The 24698-nt window shown below is 36.3% G+C and overlaps 1 protein-coding gene across 16 annotated transcripts in view; it reads left to right on the forward strand.

The window, feature by feature from the left end:
• Setd5 (SET domain containing 5) overlaps positions 1-24698 on the forward strand; it is a 76478-nt gene that overhangs the window by 35220 nt on the left and 16560 nt on the right. For 5 of the 16 annotated variants that reach the window (XM_077793412.1, XM_077793414.1, XM_026382966.2 and 2 more), the window contains 16 exons: positions 493-685; positions 968-1073; positions 1400-1608; positions 1947-2005; positions 2520-2698; positions 3652-3690; positions 7010-7252; positions 7722-7870; positions 8257-8374; positions 9241-9350; positions 10237-10486; positions 10915-10998; positions 11767-12024; positions 13416-13736; positions 14143-14385; positions 19726-19849. In XM_077793412.1, coding sequence (XP_077649538.1) covers positions 594-685; positions 968-1073; positions 1400-1608; positions 1947-2005; positions 2520-2698; positions 3652-3690; positions 7010-7252; positions 7722-7870; positions 8257-8374; positions 9241-9350; positions 10237-10486; positions 10915-10998; positions 11767-12024; positions 13416-13736; positions 14143-14385; positions 19726-19849 — 2584 coding nt within the window. In that variant the 5' untranslated portion in view covers positions 493-593. Of the gene's footprint in view, positions 1-492; positions 686-967; positions 1074-1399; positions 1609-1712; positions 1754-1946; positions 2006-2519; positions 2699-3651; positions 3691-7009; positions 7253-7721; positions 7871-8256; positions 8375-9240; positions 9351-10236; positions 10487-10914; positions 10999-11766; positions 12025-13415; positions 13737-14142; positions 14386-19725; positions 19850-24698 lie in introns of those variants that run through there. The other 11 variants (XM_026382954.2, XM_077793417.1, XM_077793416.1 and 8 more) reach the window with 8 other exon arrangements.

Below are 24698 nucleotides of genomic sequence, written 5' to 3' on the forward strand. Positions count from 1 at the left end.
CAAATAATTTTCTTTAAAGGTAAAATGTTATCCTTGTTTCCAAAAAGACATAATAGAGAGGGTGTAGGTTTTGGAATCAGGCACTGTTTTCAGTCCTAGCTCTGTCAACATATGATCTTGGGGAAGCCATGTACTCTAACCTTCTCAACTCCCTCTTCTACAAAAATGGGGTGCTGTTCACCAAATTTAGTGGTTGCAGAATTTAAAAGGAATCAACAAGTATAAATCAAATGTTAGGCAAATTACAAAATAGTTTATACAACTGTTACTATTTGTCACCGGTCTAATGTAACTTATGAGTTTAGATTTAATTATTTTGAAGTCCTAGGGTATTGCCATGCAGCTGTTAAATAATTGTGTTCTTTATATGCTTGCATGTCATTGGTGAATGAGAAATTATTACTCTAATATGTGAAAGGTGTTTGGGGGTTCTTCAAGATGAGAGGTGTGATAAATATAAGATGCCATTGTTTTTACCTGTACTTTCTTCAGGGTATCCTGTCTTGGTAGTGAATGGAAGAGGGCCTGGTCCCTGGGGCAGTGCAGAAGGCACTTTCATCATCTCACTCACTGCAAATGTCATGTGAGGTTTCATGGAAGTATTAAGAGATCCAATTAAGAAGAATAGTTCTGAGTCTAAACCAGCCCAGAGTGGCTTCTCTAGGGGAAACTCCCCGCTCAGCTGGTACGTTTGTGTTTGTCATTAGGGACACCTTGTATCCCAGGTGCCTACCTTGAGACATCTGCCTATACTGGCTTCATGTTACACACAAATTCACATTCAGTAACACTCCTACTGTTATTTATAGGCTTAGTTATGTTAATCAAATTGTTTCACTGAGTTCTCTCTCTTATTCTAGTGGCTGGTGGTTGTGGAAAGAGGAGGGGTTAGAATGGGAAGTTAACTATTAGTTTAAGGGAAGATTAGGTGTTATGCTATCATGCATTGCTTTTCGCCTTTGTGCAGCCCTGAATCTGTGGAGGCTAGTCCAGCAGTTAATGAGAAGAGCGTGTATTCCACTCATAATTATGGGACCACTCAGAGGCATGGGTGTCGAGGACTGCCTTATGCTGTGAGTATGCATTTGTTTCTCTCCAGAGCAGTGATCTTCCTGGAGTGTAATCCATTCTTACACATTGTGACTTTCTTGAAATGTTTATATGCAGCATGACGAAGTTGCCCCTTTTGCACTTCCCTGCCTCCAGCGGACGTCTAGCCCTGCATCATTGTTCTTGTTTTTATGTCCCAGTTGACCTTGGCATTTTGTTTTATCACTTTCCTGGTTGAAGCCAAAAAACGAAGGGTACTACTTTCTTCTTTCTTTCCATATGTACCATACTTTAGGGGAGAGAGGGGCCAGTGTTTGGACACTGTTGATTTAAAAAATCTTATTTTCAGGATCATAATTACGGAGCCCCTCCTCCTCCGACACCTCCTGCTTCTCCCCCTGTCCAGACGATCATCCCTCGTTCTGACCTGAATGGCCTGCCGTCGCCCGTAGAGGAACGCTGTGGAGACAGCCCGAACTCTGAAGGAGAGACTGTTCCTACCTGGTGTCCTTGTGGTCTTTCTCAGGATGGCTTCCTTCTCAACTGTGACAAGTGCAGGTAAGATCCTGTTCCATCTAAATTCAAGCCTGGGTTGCTGGGATTAGGGTTTCTTATTAGTAGGGAAAAGCTCAAAGTATTCTTTCTTGTGTTTGTTAATGTAGATGATTCCTTAGTGCTCCTTGGCTCGAATTCTCTGCACTAGGTGAGAATTGCTGACAACAAGGAATGAGAGATTGATGTTAAAGCTATTGAATTTGATATGAAATTTAATGTCCTGGAAACATTTGGTAGGTGGGAGGGAGGGGGTAGTCTGTGCAGAGACTCTTCTCCCATGTGTGCTATGATGTGCTGCATGCTGTTGGAAGGACTACTTTAAGTTTATTTTCCCTCTTTAGGGGAATGAGCAGGGGGAAGGTTATTAGACTTCATCGGCGGAAGCAGGACAACATATCAGGTGAGCAGAAGATGGGTTGTGCCCATGTTTGATGTGTAAATATTCTGTGATTTCAATGTTCTCTCAGTAATTTGTGTGGTGCTCAGCTCTTTTTGTGGAAAGAGGCACAAGTATTTTCAAAACTACTATATAATGCTATCATGGAAATGACATTAAGTCCTATAGAGATCAGAGTTATTTCTTGTGAACATCCCCCACCCCCCAAAAAAGTCTTTTTCTTTCCTTTTTTTTTTTTTTTTTTTATTGTCCCATCTTAAATTATTATCGATTGAGGCAATGGAGCTTGGAGACTATATTCAATCTCCCTTTTTATTCAAAGGGAGAAATAGGTTTAATATAGAACAGAGTGTGTATGCTTAAAGCCAGTGACATAGAGAGGATCTTATTTTCATAAGGAAAAGATCTTATTTTCATGTTCCTTTACAAATGATAGAGTACATACCTAAGAAATAAACTATTGTTAGTACACCTCTAAGGCTTGTGGTATCTGAAATGTGAAATCATCTTTTTTCAGGTGGGGATAGCAGTGCAACAGAAAGCTGGGATGAGGAGCTTTCTCCTTCCACTGTGTTGTATACAGCAACACAGCACACACCTACAAGCATCACCTTAACTGTTAGAAGAACCAAACCCAAGAAGCGGAAAAAGAGTCCAGAAAAGGGTCGTGCAGCACCAAAGACGAAGAAAATCAAGGTATGGATGGTGAAAATATTCTAAATAGAAATATTTCCAAGGTAGCTCAAATTTTGGAGCAAAAAATGCACCAAAATACTCTTAAGTAATTTGATCTAAGTGTTAGAGGGCCACTTTTGCTCTGCTTACAAAAAATCAGATAATCTGTGTTATGTACATATAGACCAACCTCTCTTCTACCACATCATACCATCACCACTGGCTCAAAGTGTGTTCTACACCAACACCCATCCCAGGTATGAAATTCCAGCCTTACCTGGCACAAACCAGTACGTATTGCAGCCTTGAAGCTAGGCTTCCACTATCCTTATAATATCCCTGACTTCCAGCCCCAAAGGAGTCTGAAATTCTTGTCCTGTTTACATGCCCACCTCATGTCATTGGGTTGATGGGTTTTCCTCATTAAAAAAAAAAATCACAAAACTAAATTCAGGAAACATCTCTTGAATGGTCTAGTCTTCCTTAGTGTTGTGGTCACTTTCCTGTATTCTCAAGTAAAAAGCTTCCAGGAGAAATCTGTTCTGTTTTGCTTGCTTTCTTCCCCATCACAGCAACTTTGTTGCTCATAGGTTACTTGCCCACCCCTTGTTAAGGGGATTGGTCTTTGTTTCCTTCTTAATTTCAAAACTGGTAAATCTGCAACTTACGGTTTTTTATTGACTTTTTCTCTTAGTGTCAGGGGTGCATATAGGATTTAAATGGTGCATGTTCTTCCCTGTTAGTTTCCTAGCTCCACAATAGAAATTATCAGAATTAGTTTCAGAGTTCATTGGCTGTGAGCTATACCCCTATTCTTGAAAGTACTTTTGGGAATTCCGTGGTATTTGTTAGGTAGAGAAAAGGGGGCAGAATAGAACACTAGTTCCTGCTTTAGTTTTAGTCTCAAATAGGTTTAACTGTCATTCTTGGTACCAAGTTTTGTTTTGTTCTACTTGTTTTCCTCTTTGGGATAGGCATTTCGAGAGGGATCCCGGAAGTCCTTGCGGATGAAGGTAAGGGGTAATCTTCCCTGATGCTGTGTTTTACTTCACTGTGATCTTGCATTTTGGTCAGCTTCTTTTCCTGACATCGATGGTCTGGGAATCTTGGAGTCTGCTTTTCACTAGTTTGTAATTGTTGCCATTCAGTTTTCATAGAGCTTTTCTCCAAAGTAGATTTTCTTGGCCATTTTCTGAAATATTTTCTCTTTCTGTAATTAGCCTTCATTTATTAGTTTTTCATTAGCTGCTTTGCTGGGGGGTAAGTGACATTTTGCCAAACAAAATGAGGCTGGTGTATTTTGTCACTGTGCTTGGACTGAATTTCAGGAGTGAGATTTTTGTGGTAATGATAGAGGATTTCTTGTGCTCCCACCCTGGCACCAAGTAGGCTTAATCACCAGTTCGACGAATAACTTGTCATTAGCAGCAAAGTTATATTGTTGATAGTTGATCCTGTTGGAATGACTTACTGTTGAACTACTTCTTCTTGGCTTATCTGTTTGGAAAGGACTCATGTGATGCTAGTGTTGCTTTTCTTTATTTATCAAGTAAAAGAATTTATATAGTGATTTTATAAAAAGGTTGGAGGACAGAAATTATGTACAGTGTTTCAGAGGACTTTTAGGTACTGGTTGACAAAAAGTTTGCTATCTAGATACTGTCTAGTATCTTCTTTTATCTATCCGATATGGCTTCAAAGAATTTATTAGAATCATGTTCTAGTTTAATTCTATTAGTATTCATATCCCTAGCTGTATATATTATATAAAAGCAGGATTTTTCCGATTGGCAGTTATATAGCATAAATATTAAAGTCCTAAGATAAGCTTCATTAGAATTACTTTAATTCATGTGTAAATTAAACAATATGATTGATGTTATATCAAAAGTTACAGATAGGGCTGAGGTTGTGGCTCAGTGGTAGTGCACTTGTCTGGCGTGTGTGAGGCCCTGGCTTCGAACCTCAGCACCACATAAACGTATAATAAAGATATAGTGTCCACCTAATACTAAAAAATAAATATTTTTTTAAAATAAAATAAAGGTATTGTGTCCATCTACAATAAAAAATATTTTTAAAAAAGTTACAGGTGACATTTATCTAAAGTTCTAAGGCCTCAGCTTGTAGAGATGGGAGAGGACTTAGCCACAGACTGTCAGAGACCTGAAATGTGGTTTGAGATACAACTTAAAATCATTATTTGCTTGCTTAGACTTACCTCCTATAAGGAGCCAAATTTGTTTTAACTCATATTTCATTTACTAAGAGGGGATCTTAAATAGATACTTGGGGCAAACATATCCCTAGTCCCTGCTGCAGAGCTCTTTTCTCTTGTCAGCCAGGTACTGTAATTCACTTTCAGAGACTTAAAACCTTTAGAAAACTGTTGCCTTGCTCACTCAGAAAAGTAGATATAAGTCCCAAATTTTGTTTACAAAAAATCAGTTTCAGGAGGTTGACAGCTCCAAAGACAAGTTAAAATTTAAACAGAAAAACAGTTCCAGTGTTTTGATTGTTATCTTATAATTCTGAGTTGCAAATTTTGTGCTCAGAATTAATTGACTTCATCAAAGATTCAGGTAGAAAGATGCTGTAGGAGGGGGAAATTTTTATCATTTGGGTTTTTAAACTGAAAGTCAAGAGCTTTCATAGTGGAGACTTGCCATTAAATTAGTGTCTGATTGATGCTGTTGACTTTTCAGATTAAGTAATTCTGTGTTGTAGAAGGGACTATTTTTCACATTGTATGACATTTAGCAGCACCCCAGCATCTACCTAGTAGGTGCAGTAAAACAAACAGACATGCACACAAAGAATCGTAATAACCAAAAATGTGTTTAGTGTTGCTGAATGTCTCCAGAGAGCAAATTGCCCCAGTTAAGAACTACTGAGAGAGTCGGCTTAATGAACAACAGCTAATACTGTAGCAGAGGCTTTCAAAATACAGTAAGTTACCAAGTTGTAAGTTTAGTGATTGATACTGAATGCTTAATCTGGAAATACTTTCTGGGCATCCTTAATCCCCAATTTTATGCAGCCTTAAGTCAAGTTTCCCACCATTCTTGCTCAGCTCCTACTAATAATGTCAAGTTAGGTGATACTTCTGTTCACAGTCTGTTGGCTTTATGTGTTTCTTTTTTAGTTGTTTATTGTTTGGTCTTTTGGACCCTAGTGAAAATATAGAAAACCATGGTGTTTTTGTTGATTTATTTTTACATTTTCCTGTTTCTTGTGGAAAGTCCATCAACAGCAGTGTAACAAAAGTGGCCAAGGGAAGCAATTGTTATAGTAGACATCAGTGTGTTCTGTACCATGCATGGAAAGTATATTTAATTTTGTTATGCCTGTTTTGGGAAGTTTAGTGTGGACATAGGTTTTCATGTAGCTTCAGTCACTACAGTATCTTTTCCTTCTAATCACCACTAGCATGGCATCATCACTATCAGTGTGTTTGTTTTCTGTCAGCACCTCAAATCTTAAACACCATGGACAAGAACATGTTTCATACTTAAGCTGTGTCTCTATAGTTCAGGTTTATATACACAGTTCAAGATCTGTTGCTAAAAAGTAATAATCTTTTCTTAGTACTGTCACCATAGAAAGCAATGATTTTCCTAGAGGACTATGGGAAAGTACCTTCCTCTCAAGACATTTTTTTTTTATAGTCCCCCTGCCTACTTCCCTCCTCACTTCTCCTTTTCAGACTATTTAGAATGTGACTATATAAATTGTTTAGAGTATTAGAAAGATATGTTACAAAATAACTTTTTCTGTGGGTGGTAGCATGGTGATTGATTGATTGGGATCACAAGTATATTTAGTATGAACAGTTCTTAATTGTATAATGAAAACATTAAATGACATACAGACAAAATCATTCTTCTGGAGATAATAAAACAAACCAGTTTGGGCTATCACACTAGCACAGATAAATGTTCAATAAGATTCAAAATTTAAGCATTTTGATAGTTTGCAGTGTCTGTACTGTTCCTTTTTATAAAGATTTTCTTATGAACTTGATGTAATTCTCTTCATAAGATAAATGCAATTTTTGAGACTTAAAAATGGTCATAAAATAAGTGATGGCCTGCAACTGTGATTTAGACTAATTTTTTTAAGTGGGGAAACCTCACAACTCATTGTGAATAAGACTTTGATAAAAGCCAGATCCTCTGACTCCCAGTCCATTTTTATTTTATGCCACACCACCTGCCAAGAGAATTTTTTTTTTTTTTTTTTTTTTTTAAACTCAGCCTGTCCACCCCCACCCACCTTGGTACATTTTTATGCATGGACTATACTAACCTACCTGACCTTTGTTCTCTGCAGAATTCTCCCTCTGAAGCACAGAATTTAGATGAGAATACAACTGAGGGCTGGGAAAATCGGATAAGACTATGGACTGATCAGTATGAAGAAGCTTTCACTAATCAGTACAGTGCCGATGTACAGAACGCCCTTGAACAACATCTACATTCTAGCAAGGAATTTGTGGGCAAACCTGCTATTTTAGACACTATTAATAAGACCGAATTGGCCTGTAATAATACAGTTATTGGTTCCCAAATGCAGGTAAGGAACAAAGGGTTAATTAAAGAAGTAGAGATTTTTTTAGAAATCTCAGGAAAAGGCATGGATTGCAAATATTCTTTCTTCTAAATGTAAAAAGTTATAGAATAACAAATTAGCCAACTGTATCTTTTAACAAAAAAAAAACAGGTTATATTTACTGGAAACTATCTGGATACATATTTTTAAATTATCTTTATTAATCAAAAATAAATCAACATAGGAAATTTTACACAGCCCTAGGAATTGTGTGAGATTTATAGAAAGCTAACCCTCATTCTTATTTTAGAGAAAGAATCACTAAAATCTTAATCGTGGGTATTTCTTTGATCTTTTCTTCCCTTTTCTGGGTAGCAGGTTCATTAGTTGGGGCATTTTTCCTAGAAAATTTGAGCTTATATCAAATTCAAAAATTTGTCTACTAAGCTGCTGTTGCTATTTTGTTTAATGTTAATACTCTGGTTTTATTTAGTTACAGCTGGGAAGAGTCACTCGGGTTCAAAAGCACCGAAAAATCCTGAGGGCTGCAAGAGATTTGGCTTTGGATACTCTTATAATAGAGTACCGCGGGAAAGTCATGTTACGGCAACAATTTGAGGTCAATGGGCATTTCTTCAAAAAGTAAGAACATGGTTTGTTGAGCATTGAGGGCTAACATGGTTCTGGCTGACCAGTATTGATATAAAACTCTTCCTGGTTGATAGGTTGCTTTTGGGAAAAAGATAACAATTCAAATAAGTTCATGCCTGTTTGCTATGTGTAGTGAAGTGCAAATAAATCTGCAAATTGTTTAATGTATAAAGTGGTGATGACTCCTTTCCAAGTCCAGCATTCCTTGCTTTGTGCTTGTACTTTAATCAAAAGCAGACAAGCATGTGATGTTTTCCAAGTTTAGGCATTGCAAAGGACTGCTGCTGCTTCTGTCAGCATATGCTTCATATTTAGAGTCATGGGGTGGCCTTTTTATTTTGTGTTGAGAATTACAGGAATTTTAATTATATCCCTAGACCATATCCCTTTGTGCTCTTCTACTCAAAATTCAATGGTGTAGAGATGTGTGTGGATGCCCGTACTTTCGGTAATGATGCTCGCTTCATCAGAAGATCATGTACACCAAATGCAGAGGTAAGATATCTTTAACAACTTCCATTTGAATGGAACCACCAAAGGACAAGTTTACTGAAGAAGCATTCTGAAAACCACCCAGATAAAGGTCTGTAGCTAATAGTTGTAATATTTAATTTTAAAAGATGAAAATCAAAAGTAATACTGCTTTTACATTGGTGGGATTGGGGCAAGGAATGGATTTTCTTAAAGCAGGAGAATGAGAAAAAGTAAGTTAGGGTTTCCTAAGAAGAAAAAGGTAGACTGGATAGATAAGAAATTAGTTCGATTATGTTGAAGTGGTCATGTGGGGGAAGATATCATTAGGATCAGCTAAGCTATTTGGTTTCTTTCTTTTTTTTTTTTTTTTTTAAGAGAGAGAGAATTTTTAATATTTATTTTTTTAGTTCTCGGCGGACACAACATCTTTGTTGATATGTGGTGCTGAGGATCGAACCCGGGCGGCATGCATGCCAGGCGAGCGCGCTACCGCTTGAGCCACATCCCCAGCCCTTTGTTTTCACTTTTATAGATTTGAGAAAACAGTGTTGTAAGATTCTGGATATTTCTTGAATTCATTACTCAGTGCAACCAGATCAAATACATCAAGAATATCCACAGAGCTTAATTTATAGGATGAGGAATTTTAATTGTCTGGTGGAACCAGAAACAACTTTAAAATAAGAACACCCCCCCCCCAATTTCTAAAGGTTTCTCTGATTATTTCAAGAAATATCAGGACCTTACTGTATAATAATTACATATGAAATAATGAAGTTTACACAGACTATTATAACTCTAAGTAAAATTATTTGGTAAAAGCATTTTTCCTCTTATGAGAAAATAATAGTCTATGATAAATCCAACCTTGAGCTATGTTCATACAGGTGCGACACATGATTGCAGATGGGATGATTCATCTATGTATTTATGCTGTTTCTGCCATCACCAAGGATGCTGAAGTCACCATTGCATTTGATTATGAGTATAGTAACTGGTAAGACCCAAAAAATTTTTCCTAACATGGATCACCTTGTGTTAGATATTAAGCAGTTTGACTCTATTTATGAAGTCTGCTTTCATTCCTTGCCATTTTTTGGTTTGATCTTTTCACAAATGATATATTTTCTACCTGTGAAGGAGAAGACCAACTGAAGATTCTTTTTAGAGATTTTGATACTTTCTTTCTAACCATTTACAAGTCACCTAACAAAGGTGGTAACTTATGGCTCTTTAGCAAGAATAGAGAAAAAGGTGTATGAGACACTCCTGGAAGCTATATGGCATGTGTTAGTGTGAGCAGAGCACTTGTGTCAGGAGCCACACAAAATAAGACAAAGATTCACCTCATTTACTCAAACTATGTAATCTAGCTGTATATGATAATATATTTTTAAAAAAACAGATAGCAAGTCATAGGTGAATATGTAATAGGTTTTATAAAGTAGATGCTTTTTCTCTTTTGGTTGTTTTGGACAAAATCCAAATTATATGGTAAACTCATATTGCCCAGGAATAAGAAAAAGCAAGATTAATAATAAGTAGTCATTCAAGTAAAAGTGAAGGCATAGTAATGATGAGCATAACAGAAGTTTGGCCATTTCAGACTCTTACTGATTGACTATCGAATAGCATAAAAGCAATTGAGAATTAAATTTAGCGGGTACTTTCTTTTCTTTCTATAGGCCATACATAGGCACAGAGTGGGAAATATATAGAGAAACAGAATATTGAAGTATTCTTAGAGACACTCTAATTTTTTGATCTTATTTAAAGATAATTCCAGAGGAAATTATCCTGCTGGTGTTTCAAAAGAATGAGTGGTGATAAACCTGATTTTCAAGGATACTGAGACAAGTACATTTTTTGTTTCTTTGGAGCAGTAATTATAAAGTGGACTGTGCCTGTCACAAGGGGAACCGGAATTGCCCTATACAGAAAAGGAATCCAAATGCTGCAGAACTGCCACTCCCACCTCCTCCAACCCTCCCTACCATCGGGGCAGAGACCAGACGTAGAAAAGCACGACGGAAAGAGCTGGAGATGGAGCAGCAGAATGAGGCTTCAGAGGAGAATAATGACCAGCAACCACAAGAAGTTCCAGAAAAAGTAACTTTATCCAGTGATCATGAGGTAATCTCCTCTGGTCAAATTATGTGGTATCATTCCTTTCCAAGAAGTTGATCCCAGGTTTCCTTCATTTTTAAGGAAGCAGTAGTATACACTTAATAGCTATATATATCAGCATACATCTGCATTCATTCATTTTCTTGTGAATATCCTTTCAATAGCTCAGTGTTAAGAGCCCTTACCTAGTAATTACAAGGCCCTGGGTTTGATCCCCAACACCAAAAAAAAAAAAAGAAAAAAAACCTTTTAGCTACTGTCCAGGTTCCATTTGGAGAATGAGGATTATCATCTGTTTGCCATGTGGCCTCACATGAGTAACAAATGAAAGCTCTAGAAATTATTTCTGGGCAATTTTAAGCTACCAGAATAAAATTGATTGATTTCCCCCACCCCAGTTTAAGAATATAATTTAATATTGCTTCTATTTAAAGGAAGTAGACAATCCAGAAGAAAAACCAGAAGAAGAGAAAGAAGAGGTTATAGATGACCAGGAGAACACAGCTCAGAGCAGGAGGGTGAGTGCTGTCTAACATCCCTTTGCTTCTATTTTCTTTCTCTACACATAGGTGAACACACGCATGCATGGAGTAGTTGTCTGTTGACCATCTAATCCTTGCCTTAAGAGGTTTCTTCATAATAATCTTTTTAGCCGAAAACTCAGTGGTTAAAAACAAGATGTGTTGACACTGTTTTCTTCTGACTTAGGAATTTTCTTGTTTTTTATGGAGTTTTTTTGGGTTCTGGGTTTTTTTTTAAGATGTAGATAGACACAATACCTTTGTTTTTATTTATTTTTATGTGGTGCTGAGGATCGAACCTAGGACCTCACACGCAGTAGGCAAGCACTCTACTGCAGAAAATTTGGTTTTGATGACTATTTTCTTACATGTTAAAAATTTTTCAAGCTGAGGTTGTGGCTCAGTGGTAGAGCGCTCACCTACCACATGCAAAGCCCTGGGTTCGATCCTCAGCACCACATAAAATTAAATAAATAAAACAAAGGTATGTTTCGAACTACAACTAAAAAAGAAATATAATTTTTTTTTTTCCAAAAAGCCCACTTGGCCTTTTAAAAGAAAGTATACTTTGGTTTGCTTTCTTTTATACCTGTTACCAGCATTTAAAATAAAAAGTTAGTTTTTAGTTACTATGTTCTCAAAGATATGTGCTATCTTATTGGTAGTTAAGTAAGTTTCTATAAATTTACATTAATAACACTTCTGAATTGACATTCTCCTATTCCTACTGGGGCTTCCTTCTATACCAATGCTATTTCTTTTTAGACCCGAGAGGATAGGAAGGTTGAAGCCATTATGCATGCTTTCGAAAACTTAGAAAAGAGAAAGAAACGGCGAGATCAGCCCTTGGAACAGAGCAGCCCTGACATAGAGATTACTGCCACCACCTCAGAGACTCCTGTTGGAGAAGAGACAAAAACAGAAGCTTCTGAATCTGAAGTTAGCAACCTTACTTCAAATGTTTCCATCCCAAGCATCCCACAGAGTATTGGAGTGAACACCCGGAGGTCTTCCCAAGCAGGGGTAAGAGATGAAAAGACCAGTGCTTAGGCACCTTTGCTCTTGCTAATGCCCATTACCTTTTTTTTTTTTTTTTTTTTTCAGTTTTCAATGGACACAACATCTTTATTTTATTTTATGTGGTGCTGAGGATGGAACCCTGCGCCCAGCACATGCCAGGCGAGCACATTACCGCTTGAGTTACATCCCCAGCCCACTTTTTTTTAAAATATTTATTTTTTAGGTGTAGATGGACACAACACAATGCTTTTTTATTTTTATGTGGTGGAGGATCGAACCCGGGGCCCGCCCATGCTAGGCGAGCACTCTGCCGCTGAGCCACAATCCCAGCCCCTGCCAATTACCTTTTAACCTATCTTTTGGATGGTTAAAATCCGTGTTTTGGGGTTTGTCCTGTATCATAGTAAATAACGGCACTTAACATTTTCATCAGTTGATTTATGGGGTTCAGGGAAACAGGTAAATTCAGAATTTGAATGACTAAATACCTTCATGCTTCAGTGGAACTTAGTACTTTTTTTGCTAGATAAACTGTTGGTGGTGAATTTATAAAAATCATTTGGTTTATAAGCCAGAGGTGGAACTTAGTGTTAGAATGAGTGCTTAGCATGTATGAGGCCCCAGTTTTAATCCCCACCACCAAAAAATAAAATTATTTTGAGTTCTCTCATGTACCTTTCATAGGATTCTCAAGATAAACCCTTTTTTTCCTTCCTTCCCCCAGCCATGAATCTAAACCTTAAGCTGAGACCTCATTGTCTAGGAAAGAAGTACAAGGAGGAATTCTCTTTCTGCTAAGAACCCTAAAATTAGGTGTTTCCCTTCAGTTGACTTATGACCTATTTTATAGATGCTTATCAGAAATAGAAATAACTAACCCAGATATCTGTTCACAACCTCTTTAGTTAATTTAAATGTATAAATTTGGGGGTTTAAAGAACACATTTTTAGGGCTGGGGTTGTGGTTCAGCAGTAGAGCACTCACCTAGCACATGTGAGGCCCTGGGTTTGATCCTCAGCACCACATATAAATAAATAAAATAAAGTTATTGTGTCCAACTAAAACTAAAAAATATATTTTTTTAAAGAATACATTTTTTTTTTAAAGAGAGAGAGAATTTTTTTTTTTTAATATTTATTTTTTTTAGTTCTCGGCGGACACAACATCTTTGTTGGTATGTGGTGCTGAGGATCGAACCCAGGCCGCACGCATGCCAGGCGAGCGCGCTACCGCTTGAGCCACATCCCCAGCTCCTAAAGAATACATTTTAAATGACTGTTTCCAAATCCTTATTTTTTTACCAGTAGGCATTCAGAATGCTTAAAGAAGAAATTGGATAGAATGTTTACTGATAAGAATTTTTGGTCAGCATTTGACCCTGATGTTGTTACAGGATGTTGCTGCAGAAAAACCAGTCCCCAAACCACCTCCAGCAAAGCCTTCCAGACCCCGACCGAAGAGTCGAATTTCTCGGTACCGGACCAGTTCAGCCCAAAGACTAAAACGTCAGAAGCAGGCCAGTGCACAACAGGCGGAGTTGTCACAAGCTGCCTTGGAAGAGGGAGGAAGTAACAACTCAGTAACTCCTACTGAAACTGGAAGTATAGACAGTTCAGGAGAAAACAGGCAGTTAACAGGATCTGACCCAACTGTGATATCAGTTACTGGATCTCATGTTAACCGTGCTACATCTAAGTACCCCAAAACCAAAAAAGTAAGTCATGAATACATCTTCATGAGTCTAGTATGGCGGGAGGTGTGTTAATAAAACACAAGTACCTGTAATCCCCAGAAAAAAATTAATCTCAGTGTTTGCTAGATCACAAGTTCTAGATAAAATCCTTTAATGAGGAAGCCTCAAGCCATTCTACTACTTTTTGTTCCCTTATTTTTAGACAGAACTTAAATCATTGGTAACTGAAACTGTTCCTCTCTTAGTGGACACAGAGAGGGTAAAGGAAGATAGCCTTGTGTTCTGAATGCCCAATTCATTCTCACTGCAGCTGTGGCATCTGTCCTAGTTTCTAGATGAGGTTTGTCTTTGTGAACTGCACTACTACTGCCTCTGGCTTTTCATCTGCAGCATTAACTAATGATCTCTCTCCTTTTTTTAACCATAGTATCTAGTTACAGAATGGCTGAATGACAAAGCCGAGAAGCAAGAGTGCCCTGTTGAATGCCCTTTACGTATCACCACAGACCCAACTGTACTAGCAACAACGCTGAACATGTTACCGGGTCTTATTCATTCCCCATTAATTTGCACCACCCCCAAACACTACATTCGTTTTGGCTCACCCTTTATGCCTGAGAGGCGTCGGAGGCCCCTTCTGCCTGATGGCACATTCAGCTCCTGTAAGAAGGTATGTCTGTGTTTATGTAATTGTTTTTTTGTTTGTTTGTTTTGTTTTGTTTTAAGGCAGGGTGCCTAAAATTATAATATATTTAACACATACTCTAGAAAGCCACTGTATCCATGTGCGCTGATAATGAGTTAATTGTTCAACATGAATACTGATAAATCAGGAGCCAGTGGGACTAACGTGAAATGTATACTGTATTTTTGGTTCTCAATTTTGTGAATATTCACTGTTGTCTCTTTTGGGAGCCTTTGAGGTTCTTGTGAGAGCACACAGCAGTTGATGATTGGGTAGGGAGGGGTATGTTATGTCTGTGCTCTTGTGTTACTTGTTAACATCCATTTGTGATTACTGTGTGATTGGCCCCCAGATACTTTAGAGCACTATTGAATGAGTAAAATTTGATAAAATTGTGTTTAGAATTAATTCAATCACTATTATCACTTGGAGGAGGTTAGAGGGAAAAGTCCTGTTGTGTTTGGCATAATTCCTGTTTCTTGATCAAATGACAACAGGTTGGACTGTCTATTCCCTAGAGAATATGGAAACTATTGTAAAAGATTCTTTCTGCCTCTCTCTACCTCTCTCTCTTTCTAGTTACCTAGTGTTTTTGGATCTAGTGGCAGCAGTGTTTGTGGTTGGTTGTTTGGGGAATGTGCTTTCTTAATTCCCAGAAGCCCTACATATTTTTCAAAGGTGTCTCTCAGGATTAGATCACTCCCTCAGACTTATTATGTCGTGTCAGTGTTTCTAGAAGTATAGGACACCTTTTCATTTGGTCTTTCTTTGAGGTAGAGTTCTGTTCCCTGGAACACCCTTTTCTCTTATCCTCAGATCTGGATTCAGGCTGCCTTCCTCAGTGTCTGCCATTGCCCTCCTCCACTGGCATCACGTACATGAGGATGCTGCATGTAGATTATTTGGTGTGATGAAGTCTCCAACTCCAGGCAGGTCTTCCCTGACTTCTCCAAACTTAAAGCTTTTCTCTTTCTCCAAAGAACAGAAATTATTTCTTGGGGGGTGGGGGGAGTGAAAGATGAGCCAAAGTACTGTGGGATACGGAGGGGAGGAGGGCAACAGGAATATGTACATAAAGGAAGGGCACTACTGCTGGATGAGCAGCATGTGCTGCACTGTCTTTTCTTAATTGTGCGTCTTACCTAAGTATTTGAGTACGTCTTGGTTTGTTTGGGGAAAATCCCAAATAGAAGAAATCATAAAGAGAAATTTGGTCATAAGATCCTTGCCAAGAGGGTTTATAAATAATAAAGTAACAGGAGTGACTTTCAGGTGTCAAAAATAAAAGCAGTGATGACTTTCTTTTAAAAATAAGTAGAAAATCTCTGAAAAGCTTTTGTACAGGAAATTTGCCTCAGTAATGAAGGAGAACTGGGTCTCCAGGGAAACTTTCTTATACCAAGTATGTCACTTAGGAAGAATTCTTTATCTTGGGTCTTAGTGATTATCTGAGGAGAAGAAAAATGGTTTGCCATGTAAAAAGCATTATGATTATACTTCTGTAAGAATTAGAATGCTGCTAGCTTTAGTGTGGGATACAGAACTGAAAACTGATCCTTCTTCTGTATTTAGCATTGCTTAATAAGATTAACAGCTCAAAATCATAAATGCATTTGTAAGGAGTGTTTAAAATTAGAAATGGGGTAGATATCGTCTTTAAATGAGGAGCAAGTTGAGAGATGGCTTAATATATTTAAAATAACTTGTTCTGTGTTTGGCTGGACATGGTACTAGATTTCTAAGGATGTTGGCTGCTAAAAGATTCTTTCAAGCTAGTTGGTAAACGCTCTTGCTTTGGTCTTTAAGAGGGGTTGGCATAAAGACTTTGTTGTAAATAATATGAACTAGCTTCTTGAAATGCCTTCTTGATAATTATGATGCTAGGATACAGTCTTTTTGTGCTCAAAGACAAATTAAACTCTTACTTTTCCAAGTAGCAGAAGCCTTTAAAGACTGAAAATGTGTGTTTAAAATTGTGACTTCACATTCAGTAGAAAATCCATTTCTTTGAGCCCTTTTGACCTGGTTGTGATTTAAGACTTAAATCTGAAAGCTCATCTTTCTATCTCCATTGACAGAAGAGAAAAAAAAAATCCCATTTAACTCAAATTCATATTATATTCTCTAAATGCATCTGACTATCCTCGTTCTTGAGCCTCTTTGATTTTGGAGGGTGGATGGGTATGTGGGTTGGCTGGCCAGCCAGTTGGTTGTTTGGTTTTTGTGGTGTTAGGGATTGAAAACAGAGCCTTGTGCATGCTAGGCAAGTGCTGTACCACTCAGCTACAGTCTCAGCCTTCATCCTTAGTCTCATTTTATACAGGCTATACTTAAGCACTTTGTATGTGTCGTGATCAGTCTTTAGGGAGACATTAGATTGTACATTGAATTATCATAGCAATGGGATCTTAAAATTATTTGTTTATATCTAAATTAGTTAAGATTAAATCACTGCTTTAGAATTTATTATAAACAAATCTATGTTAAAAAAACATGCAGCTTTTTTGTGGGCAAAATAAATGAAATTGAATCTTTTAGCTAGAAAATGAAGTCATCTTTATCCTAGGTAGGGATGGAGAAGAGTTATTTTTAGATTGGTTAGAAACACATCTAGTTCAAGACCTAAGAACATTTCCATGATTAAACCAAATCATAATAAATTTTGAAAATCCCTCAGAATATAAGTTAAATGAATAAATGAAAAAAAAACTACCTTCCATGGGATTAGTTATAACAACGCATATTCCTAATAGGCTCACTGTTTAATATCTGGTTAAAGAATGTAGACCTCATAAGTTAAAAATAGTATGAGACAAATAAAAGTCTGATCTATATATTTGTACCCAGATTATTAGAATATTTGTCAGAACATTTATTGATATCCCTGGAGTGTCTAAATCAAATTAACAAATAAATGACCAACAAATCTTTAGTCATTTTATACATTTTATCATTTTCTATAAAATCATTTAGTCTCCTCCATTTCTTAAAAACCTACCAGACTAATGAAATGCTTTACTTGTACATTGGTATTTTATTGTATATTTTGAAGGATTATTAATGTGTGTGTCATTAAGTATGTGTTGAAATTTCATTGAAAAAATACTGAAAATTTGTGTATGTTATCTCACTTAACCTTCATGACAACCCTGTGGGTTTGGTATTATTGGGCACAGTTTAGATTCAGAACTTTTGGCTCAAAAAAACTTGCCCAAAATTAAGGCATCTTGTTTATTGGTACAGCCGTGTTTCAACTCAGGTATTGGGATTCCAAAGCCTGTTACTTCCTTCTTCTTTCCCCATAATAATGCTACCCTTTCTCACCTATCTTTGACTTTTCCAAAAAAAAAAAAAAAAAACATTTTTTCAGGCTGGAGTTGTAGCTCAGTGGTAGAGCACTTACCTAGCATGGGTGAGGCACTGGATTTGATCCTCAAATTTTTCTCCTTAATATAGTTTCAGAGAAAGGAGAAATGTTCTTTAGTAACCAAATAGAAGTTGGTGGGGGGGGGGGTGTTCTGAAATTAATAAGGGTGATTGGAGCTTGTTAGATACAAAGAAGTGTTCATGTTTCTTTTTTTTATACTTGTCCTGAAATACTATAAGAATCTTCAATAGGGGCAGGGACTGGGGCTATACCTCAGCAGCTGAGCACTTGCCTAGCATGGGTGAGGCACTGGGTTTGATCCTCAGCATCACATAAAAATAAACAAATAAAAGAAAGACATTCTGTCCATCTACAACTACAAACAAAAATTTAAAAAAAAAAAAAAAGAATCTTCAACAGGCCAAGGAAGAGAATAGGTTTGATCATATTTGCTATGTTTAACCTTATCAACTGTGGTAGCATCTTATTCCTAGAATACCCCTGTTTTTCTTTTATGTTCCATTTTTGTGGTCATCAGATCCAGAATGTAAAAATTTTTTGTGGGTACATCTACTTGACACTATAAAAAATTAACTTCTAGAGGAAAGCTCAGGAACCACCAAATGAGTGCTGTCATCTTCTCTGAGGGAAAAAAAAAAAAAACTTGTACAAAGGGTATCAAGGACAAAGGATTTTTCACTCACGTCTTCCCAAGTCAAATTTTCTCCTCTGTTAAATGAATGCTTTAGACAGGATGACTCTAAGATCTCTTTTCAGCTCTAAAGGTATTCTGTATGTAAGGGAGTTTTTGGTCTTGTCTTTTCAGTGATCTGGTCATATCCTAGAATATTAATGAAATTCAGATGACCCTTGAGTCTCTTATATATTCATTCACTCCTGTCTCCTCTATATATTGATTCACTCCCATCTCCTCATGTTCACAATTTTATTTTTGTTTACATTTGGCAGACCACAGTGACATTTACATCATAAGTTTCTAAAGGGAAAAATCTATCAGAATTGTTCTCTTTGGTGGAGAGAATATTTGCTTATCTGTAATACATGTTCTTTAAAGGTGTGAAATTTATTCACCTTTGCTCTTCCCATTTGAGGGAGAGTCTAACTTAGAAAATTATGTTTGTCAAAACTCAGTCTGTCTTCTGTCGGGAGGGGAACCACAGAACAGTGAAGAACCTACAACTATGTATCTTAAGAGATACATTATAGGTAATATATGTTCTATCTTCCACAGGATATAAATTCTTACTATCCTAATTTTTGTAGGCTTACAGTCTAACCTAAATTTATTTCTCATCAATTTAGATTCCAATATTCACTACCAAAGAAAGTAACTTATTTAGAGAGGTCTTCTTTTTGACTTTTGATTTTTCTGGTGATTTGCATTATTCCTGCATAATTTAACCAAACTAATTGATTGGGGGAAGCTCAGGTTATTCTACTTCTGAGTAAGTCTTTTGGTGTGTAGTAAAGAGCTATTTATTCTCATCTAAAGTCTTCCTGTGAATCTTTTATCTCTTCAGATGTCCCAGCATAGAGCAGACAACTCATAAGAGATAAAACTTTATCTTCTTTCTAGGCACATATTTCTGTGTTAGTTTTGTTCCGTATGACCTGACCAGTCTCTTAAATAAATGTTAAGATTTCTTCCTTATTTCTTCCCATTTACTCTGTCTTAAGCAGTATGATAGTTGGAGTTTTTACTTGTAATTTTTTTTTTCCCTTAATTTCTTCTGGTAGAGGAATTGATCGGGTAGTATTCTAATACAGTGAAATACAAAACTTATTTTGGAGATTGAGATTTGACATGTTATTGAATGAATGTGTTGGATTGCCTCTCCCAGCACTTGATGTAAAATGACCTAGTTTAGTGTGTTTAAAATAAGTACTGAAAAGTTTTAAGGTGTTATTGATAATTCTCTGATTTTCCCCCCTTATAGCGCTGGATAAAGCAAGCCTTGGAAGAAGGGATGACTCAAACACCTGTACCCCAAGAGACTAGAACGCAGCAACTATACCAAAGTAATGAGAATAGTAATTCTAGTATCTGCAAAGACAATGCAGGTATGTATCTAAAACCTTTCTAAATACATGATCAATCATTATTTGAGGTCCACATTAAAAATTTCAGAATTCGTACTCTGATATAAAAAAAGAAATAGCATGTTCTCTAAATAGTTACTTTACATCTGTCTTTACAGAGGAAGAGAGAGATCTCAAGTCAGGGATCAGTTTTCCAAGGACGACAAAGAAGGAACTAGACAGTATACAGATAACAGCAGAAATGGTTATAAAAAAGGTTAGATACATTTAAAGTAGTAAGTTTAGGAATATATATTTATATTTATAAGGGGGGGAAGGCAAGAAAGTGAAATACTAATATTCAGGGAAAAATTGTAAGTGTTTGAGTTGGGGGCATGGTTGAGGGGCAGAGGATTAATGAAGTAAATATAAGGAATTGTTATTAATTGGTTGTTTTCAAGTGAACTTGTATAATTAGTATAAAATATTTAAGAAGACATGGCTTTAAATTCAACTTAAGCTCCTTATGAGTTTTTGAACAATATGGCTATGAAAATTCCACCACTGGCTTTCACAGGGACTCTTGAAGGGGTTCTCTTTGAAAGCACTGGTATATTAACTTGTGGTGACATGTTAACTTATTCAGTACAGTCTTTTTAACGAAGTTTCTCCTGTTCATGTCAACTGAAAAAATATTGCAGGTCCGGGGTATATTTCAGTGATAAGAGTGTGTGCTTTTAACCTTTGCCATTACCTGGCACCAACACAAAAGGGGAAATTTCTTTGTGATTTCCATAAGTTTATCTCTACATCCGTTTTCTGAATGTTACTCAGTCAAAATATCAAAATAAATTAGATTTTCAAGCTTATATAAAGCTATAGCTCACAAGATAATATTCCAGATTTTCATAAAAATCTTTTTTATATTCATAAACTTGTTAGATAATTATAAATTTGAATTCAGTTAAATAAACTTTTACTAGTAACATTTGCTTTATATTAAAAGTCTGCTTTTAGCTGGGCACAGTGGTATGCTCCTGTAATCCCAGCAGCTCAGGAGGCTGAGGCAGAAGGATCAAAAATTTGAGACCAGCCACAGCAACTTAGCAAGACACTGTCATAAAATAAATTTTCAAAAGGACTGGGGATGTACCTCAATGGTAAAACATTCATGAATTCAATTCTGAGTACCCCATCACCCCACAACCACCAAAAAATATATATATATATATATATGCTTTTATTTGGATTTTTAAATTTAGGGTTGAAAAACTGGGCCACCACTTTTTAAATTATTGACTTAGTTTATTCTTCTCTCCATAGATTGGATTATACCTTGTGAGTTATGAATTAATCCATGTATAACATAAATAATATAAAGAAATCATTGGCAGATTTCCATCAGTATTATCAATTTACTGGCAGGTTTTTTTCAGGGGGTGGGTACCAAGGATTGAACTCGGGGGCACTCGGTCATTGAGCCACATCCCCATCTCTAGTTTTATTTAGAGAGAGGATCTCACTGAGTTACTTAGCACCTCACTTTTGGGGAGGCTGGCTTTGAACTCACAATCCTCCTGCCTCACCCTCCCAAGCCTCTGGAATTACAGGCATGTGCCACCATGCCCAGCTACTGGCAGCTTTTGAAGTTTAGTTAGAGTAATTTAGGTGAAATGGTCTATGTGTGTGTGTGTATGTGTGTCTGCTGTGCATTATGTAGGTGTATAAGTAAGATTAGAAAAGGAGATTATACCGCACTTCATGTCCTGACTTGGCAGAGACTTAAAGGAAAAGTGCCTTGAAAACTAGAAAGTACATGTTTCTACATGCCCTGTTTAGTGGAGAATTAAGACTATTAGTTATCAATGCATTTTTTTGAGCTTTTGCTCTAGTCTGTAGCAAACAGTGGGAGGATTCACTTAAAATTAACAAACATAAGGAAAAAAATTTATAAATTAAGCACTAGGCCAAGCATGGTGGTGCATGCCTATAATCCCAGGGGCTTGGGAGGCTGAAGCAAGAGGATTGCAAGTTCAAAGCCAACCTCATCAATTGAACAAAGCCATAAGCAACTGTCTCTAAATAAAATCCAAAAAAAGGACTGGGGTTGTTGCTCAATGGTTAGACGCCCCTGAATGACTTATATTGCTAAAAGTTAGTATAAATACTGAGGAAATATTTGTTAGAGGTTTTTTTGTTGTTGTTATTTTCAAGAATACCAAAGAGAGGCTGGGGTTGTAGCTCAGTTGGTAGAGCATTCGCCTTACATGTGTGAGGCACTGGGTACGATCCTCAGCATCACATAAAAACATATAAATAAAATAAAGGTACTGTGGGCTGGGGATGTGGCTCAAATGGTAGTGTGCTCGCCTGGTATGCATGAGGCCTGGGTTCCATCCTCAGCACCACATACAAAGATGTTGTGTCAGCCGAAAACTAAAAAATAAATATTAAAAATTCTCTCTCTCTCTCTTAAAAAAAAAAAAAAAAAGATTTTACATTCACACTGTTCTCATAAGCCTTCCTTCCGTGCCTGTTGTCTTGATTTAATTATCAGACTGTGTTCTGCACACCTCCCTTCTTAAACTTACTAAAGACTGAGGTGTTGGGTCAGGCTCTTTAATTTTAAAAAAAATAATAAATTAAAAAAAAGGTACTGTGTCTGTCTACAACTAAAAGAAACTTTAAAAATACAAATACCAAAGAGACGTTAATAAGGGAGACATATCAATATAGTGAAAAGAATCAAATAGACCTTTATTTGAGAATCAATACTGTCCTTTACCAACTATATGTTGTTGCTAAGTGTTTCTAAGCTTCATCTGTAAAATGAGAATAATGATATTTGCTTTATGGGGCTAATATGAGATTGAATAGCACATAAAATGCTCAAGACAGTATCAGATCCGTAATTGTTACTCTACACAGAGTATTCTTTCTTGTCAAACATGAATACTAGTTACATTAAAGATTCTGAATTCCTAGGGCTAGAGTTGTAGCTCAGTGTAGAGTGCTTGCCTAACACATGTGAGGCACTGGATTTGATCCTCAGCACCACATAAAAATAAATGAAGTAAAGACATTGTGCCCATATACAACTTTGAAAAGGTATATTTTTTTAAAAAAAGACTTTAAATTTCTAAAAGCTTAAATGATGTAGCAATAGAACTAACTTAAAGAGCAAAACAGTAGGGCTGGGGATATGGCTCAAGAAGTAGCGCGCTTGGCTGGCATGCATGTGGCCCGGGTTCGATCCTCAGCACCACATACAAACAAAAATAAAATATTAAAAAACATTCCCCCCCTCTCTTTTTTTTTAAAAAAAAAGAGCAAAACAGTATAGTAACAGTTTTAAATTAGATTTGTGATCTTAATTAGCACTTTAAGTCTGTATTAAAAGAAAAGTATATGATGACCAAATGTCCTAGGGACCACTTCTCTCAGGAATGTAAACATAGTTTAATACTTGAGAATTTATTAATATAATTCATTTGTTGGTCAAATATGGAAGGAACAGTAATAACACATTGGCTATTACAAATTTAATAATAAAATAGCATGCTTGGTTTTAATCTATGTAAAAACAGTTGCCAATTATAAACTTCATTGTAAAAACCATTTAAGCCCTGAAGTAGGTTATCAAATTATCCCACTGTTATTATTTAACATATCCTGGCACTGTTAGCCAAAGAGACTACTCAAAATAAAAAGAATAACAGGTAATAAAAGTACTGATAAAGAAAGGGTGCATGTGTTGTTGTCATGTACAAGTAATATGATCATCTGCCTAGAAATCCCAGGAGAATTAACTTAAAAAAAAAAAAAAGTACTAGAGATCATAAAAAGAGAGAACACTAGAAAATAAACCTGAATGAAAGTTAAACAGTTGAACCTGGAGATAAAGAGAGAACCCGCTGGTATTTTTATAGTCTTGGGGTGGGGTGTCAGACACATGTTCCTGATTATCAGAGGCAGAAAATCAAAGAAATGAATGATTCATGCATTTGACTAAGTGAAAACATAAAACATTACATAGCAAAGACAATATTTAAATAAAATTTAAAAGCAGGCAGCAAATCAAGAAACTGCATTTGAAACATTTTTTTTCAAAGGATCAGTATCATTATTTTGGGAGCCTGTAACAAGTCAAGAAAAAGACCAATGAAATGCAGGCTTAGGTACATGAGCAAGCAGTTTTCACAAGAATAAATACAATTTTAGGCGCTGGCGTTGTGACTAAGTGATAGAGCACTTGCCTGGCATGTTTGAGGCACTAGATTCAACTCTCCAGTACCACATTATAAACAAATAAAATAAAGGTCTCCCAACAACTAAAAAATATATTTTAAAAGAGAATAAATACAATTTTAGTAAACATATGTGAACATTCTTTTGGTTTAAAAATCCTTCATGTAGCCATTTGTCATAATAAAAAGAAAGAAAAAACAATGAAACAAGTGCAGAAAATACGTAGGAGTAAAATTTTTGTTCATTGAAGTGTATTTATAATAGCAAAAAAATGAAAGGTACTTAAGCTGATAAAATTTTGTTAATATTAATGCCATGCAGCCCTTAAAAAACTGAATTACAGACTTACTTCTTTTCATAGCAAGGTTTTTACCATGTTTTTCTGAGTAGAAGTAATTATTAAGCAGTGTAAGACAGGAGTCATTAAGACCATGTTAAGAAAGAAGGTTTTAATGCAGTGCATTAATTTGTGAGTATGATTTCAATTTTTGTGTATTGTTACATATATAATGTTTATATATATATATATTTAAAATTTTAGTTATAGATGGACTCAATACAAAATAAAGATTTTTTTATTCATTTTTATGTGATGCCTAGGATCTAACCCAGTGCTTCACACATGCCAGGCAAATAAATACTC

The sequence above is a fragment of the Urocitellus parryii genome, chromosome 16 (assembly GCF_045843805.1).
Source record: "Urocitellus parryii isolate mUroPar1 chromosome 16, mUroPar1.hap1, whole genome shotgun sequence".
In the NCBI taxonomy this organism is placed as follows: domain Eukaryota; kingdom Metazoa; phylum Chordata; class Mammalia; order Rodentia; family Sciuridae; genus Urocitellus; species Urocitellus parryii.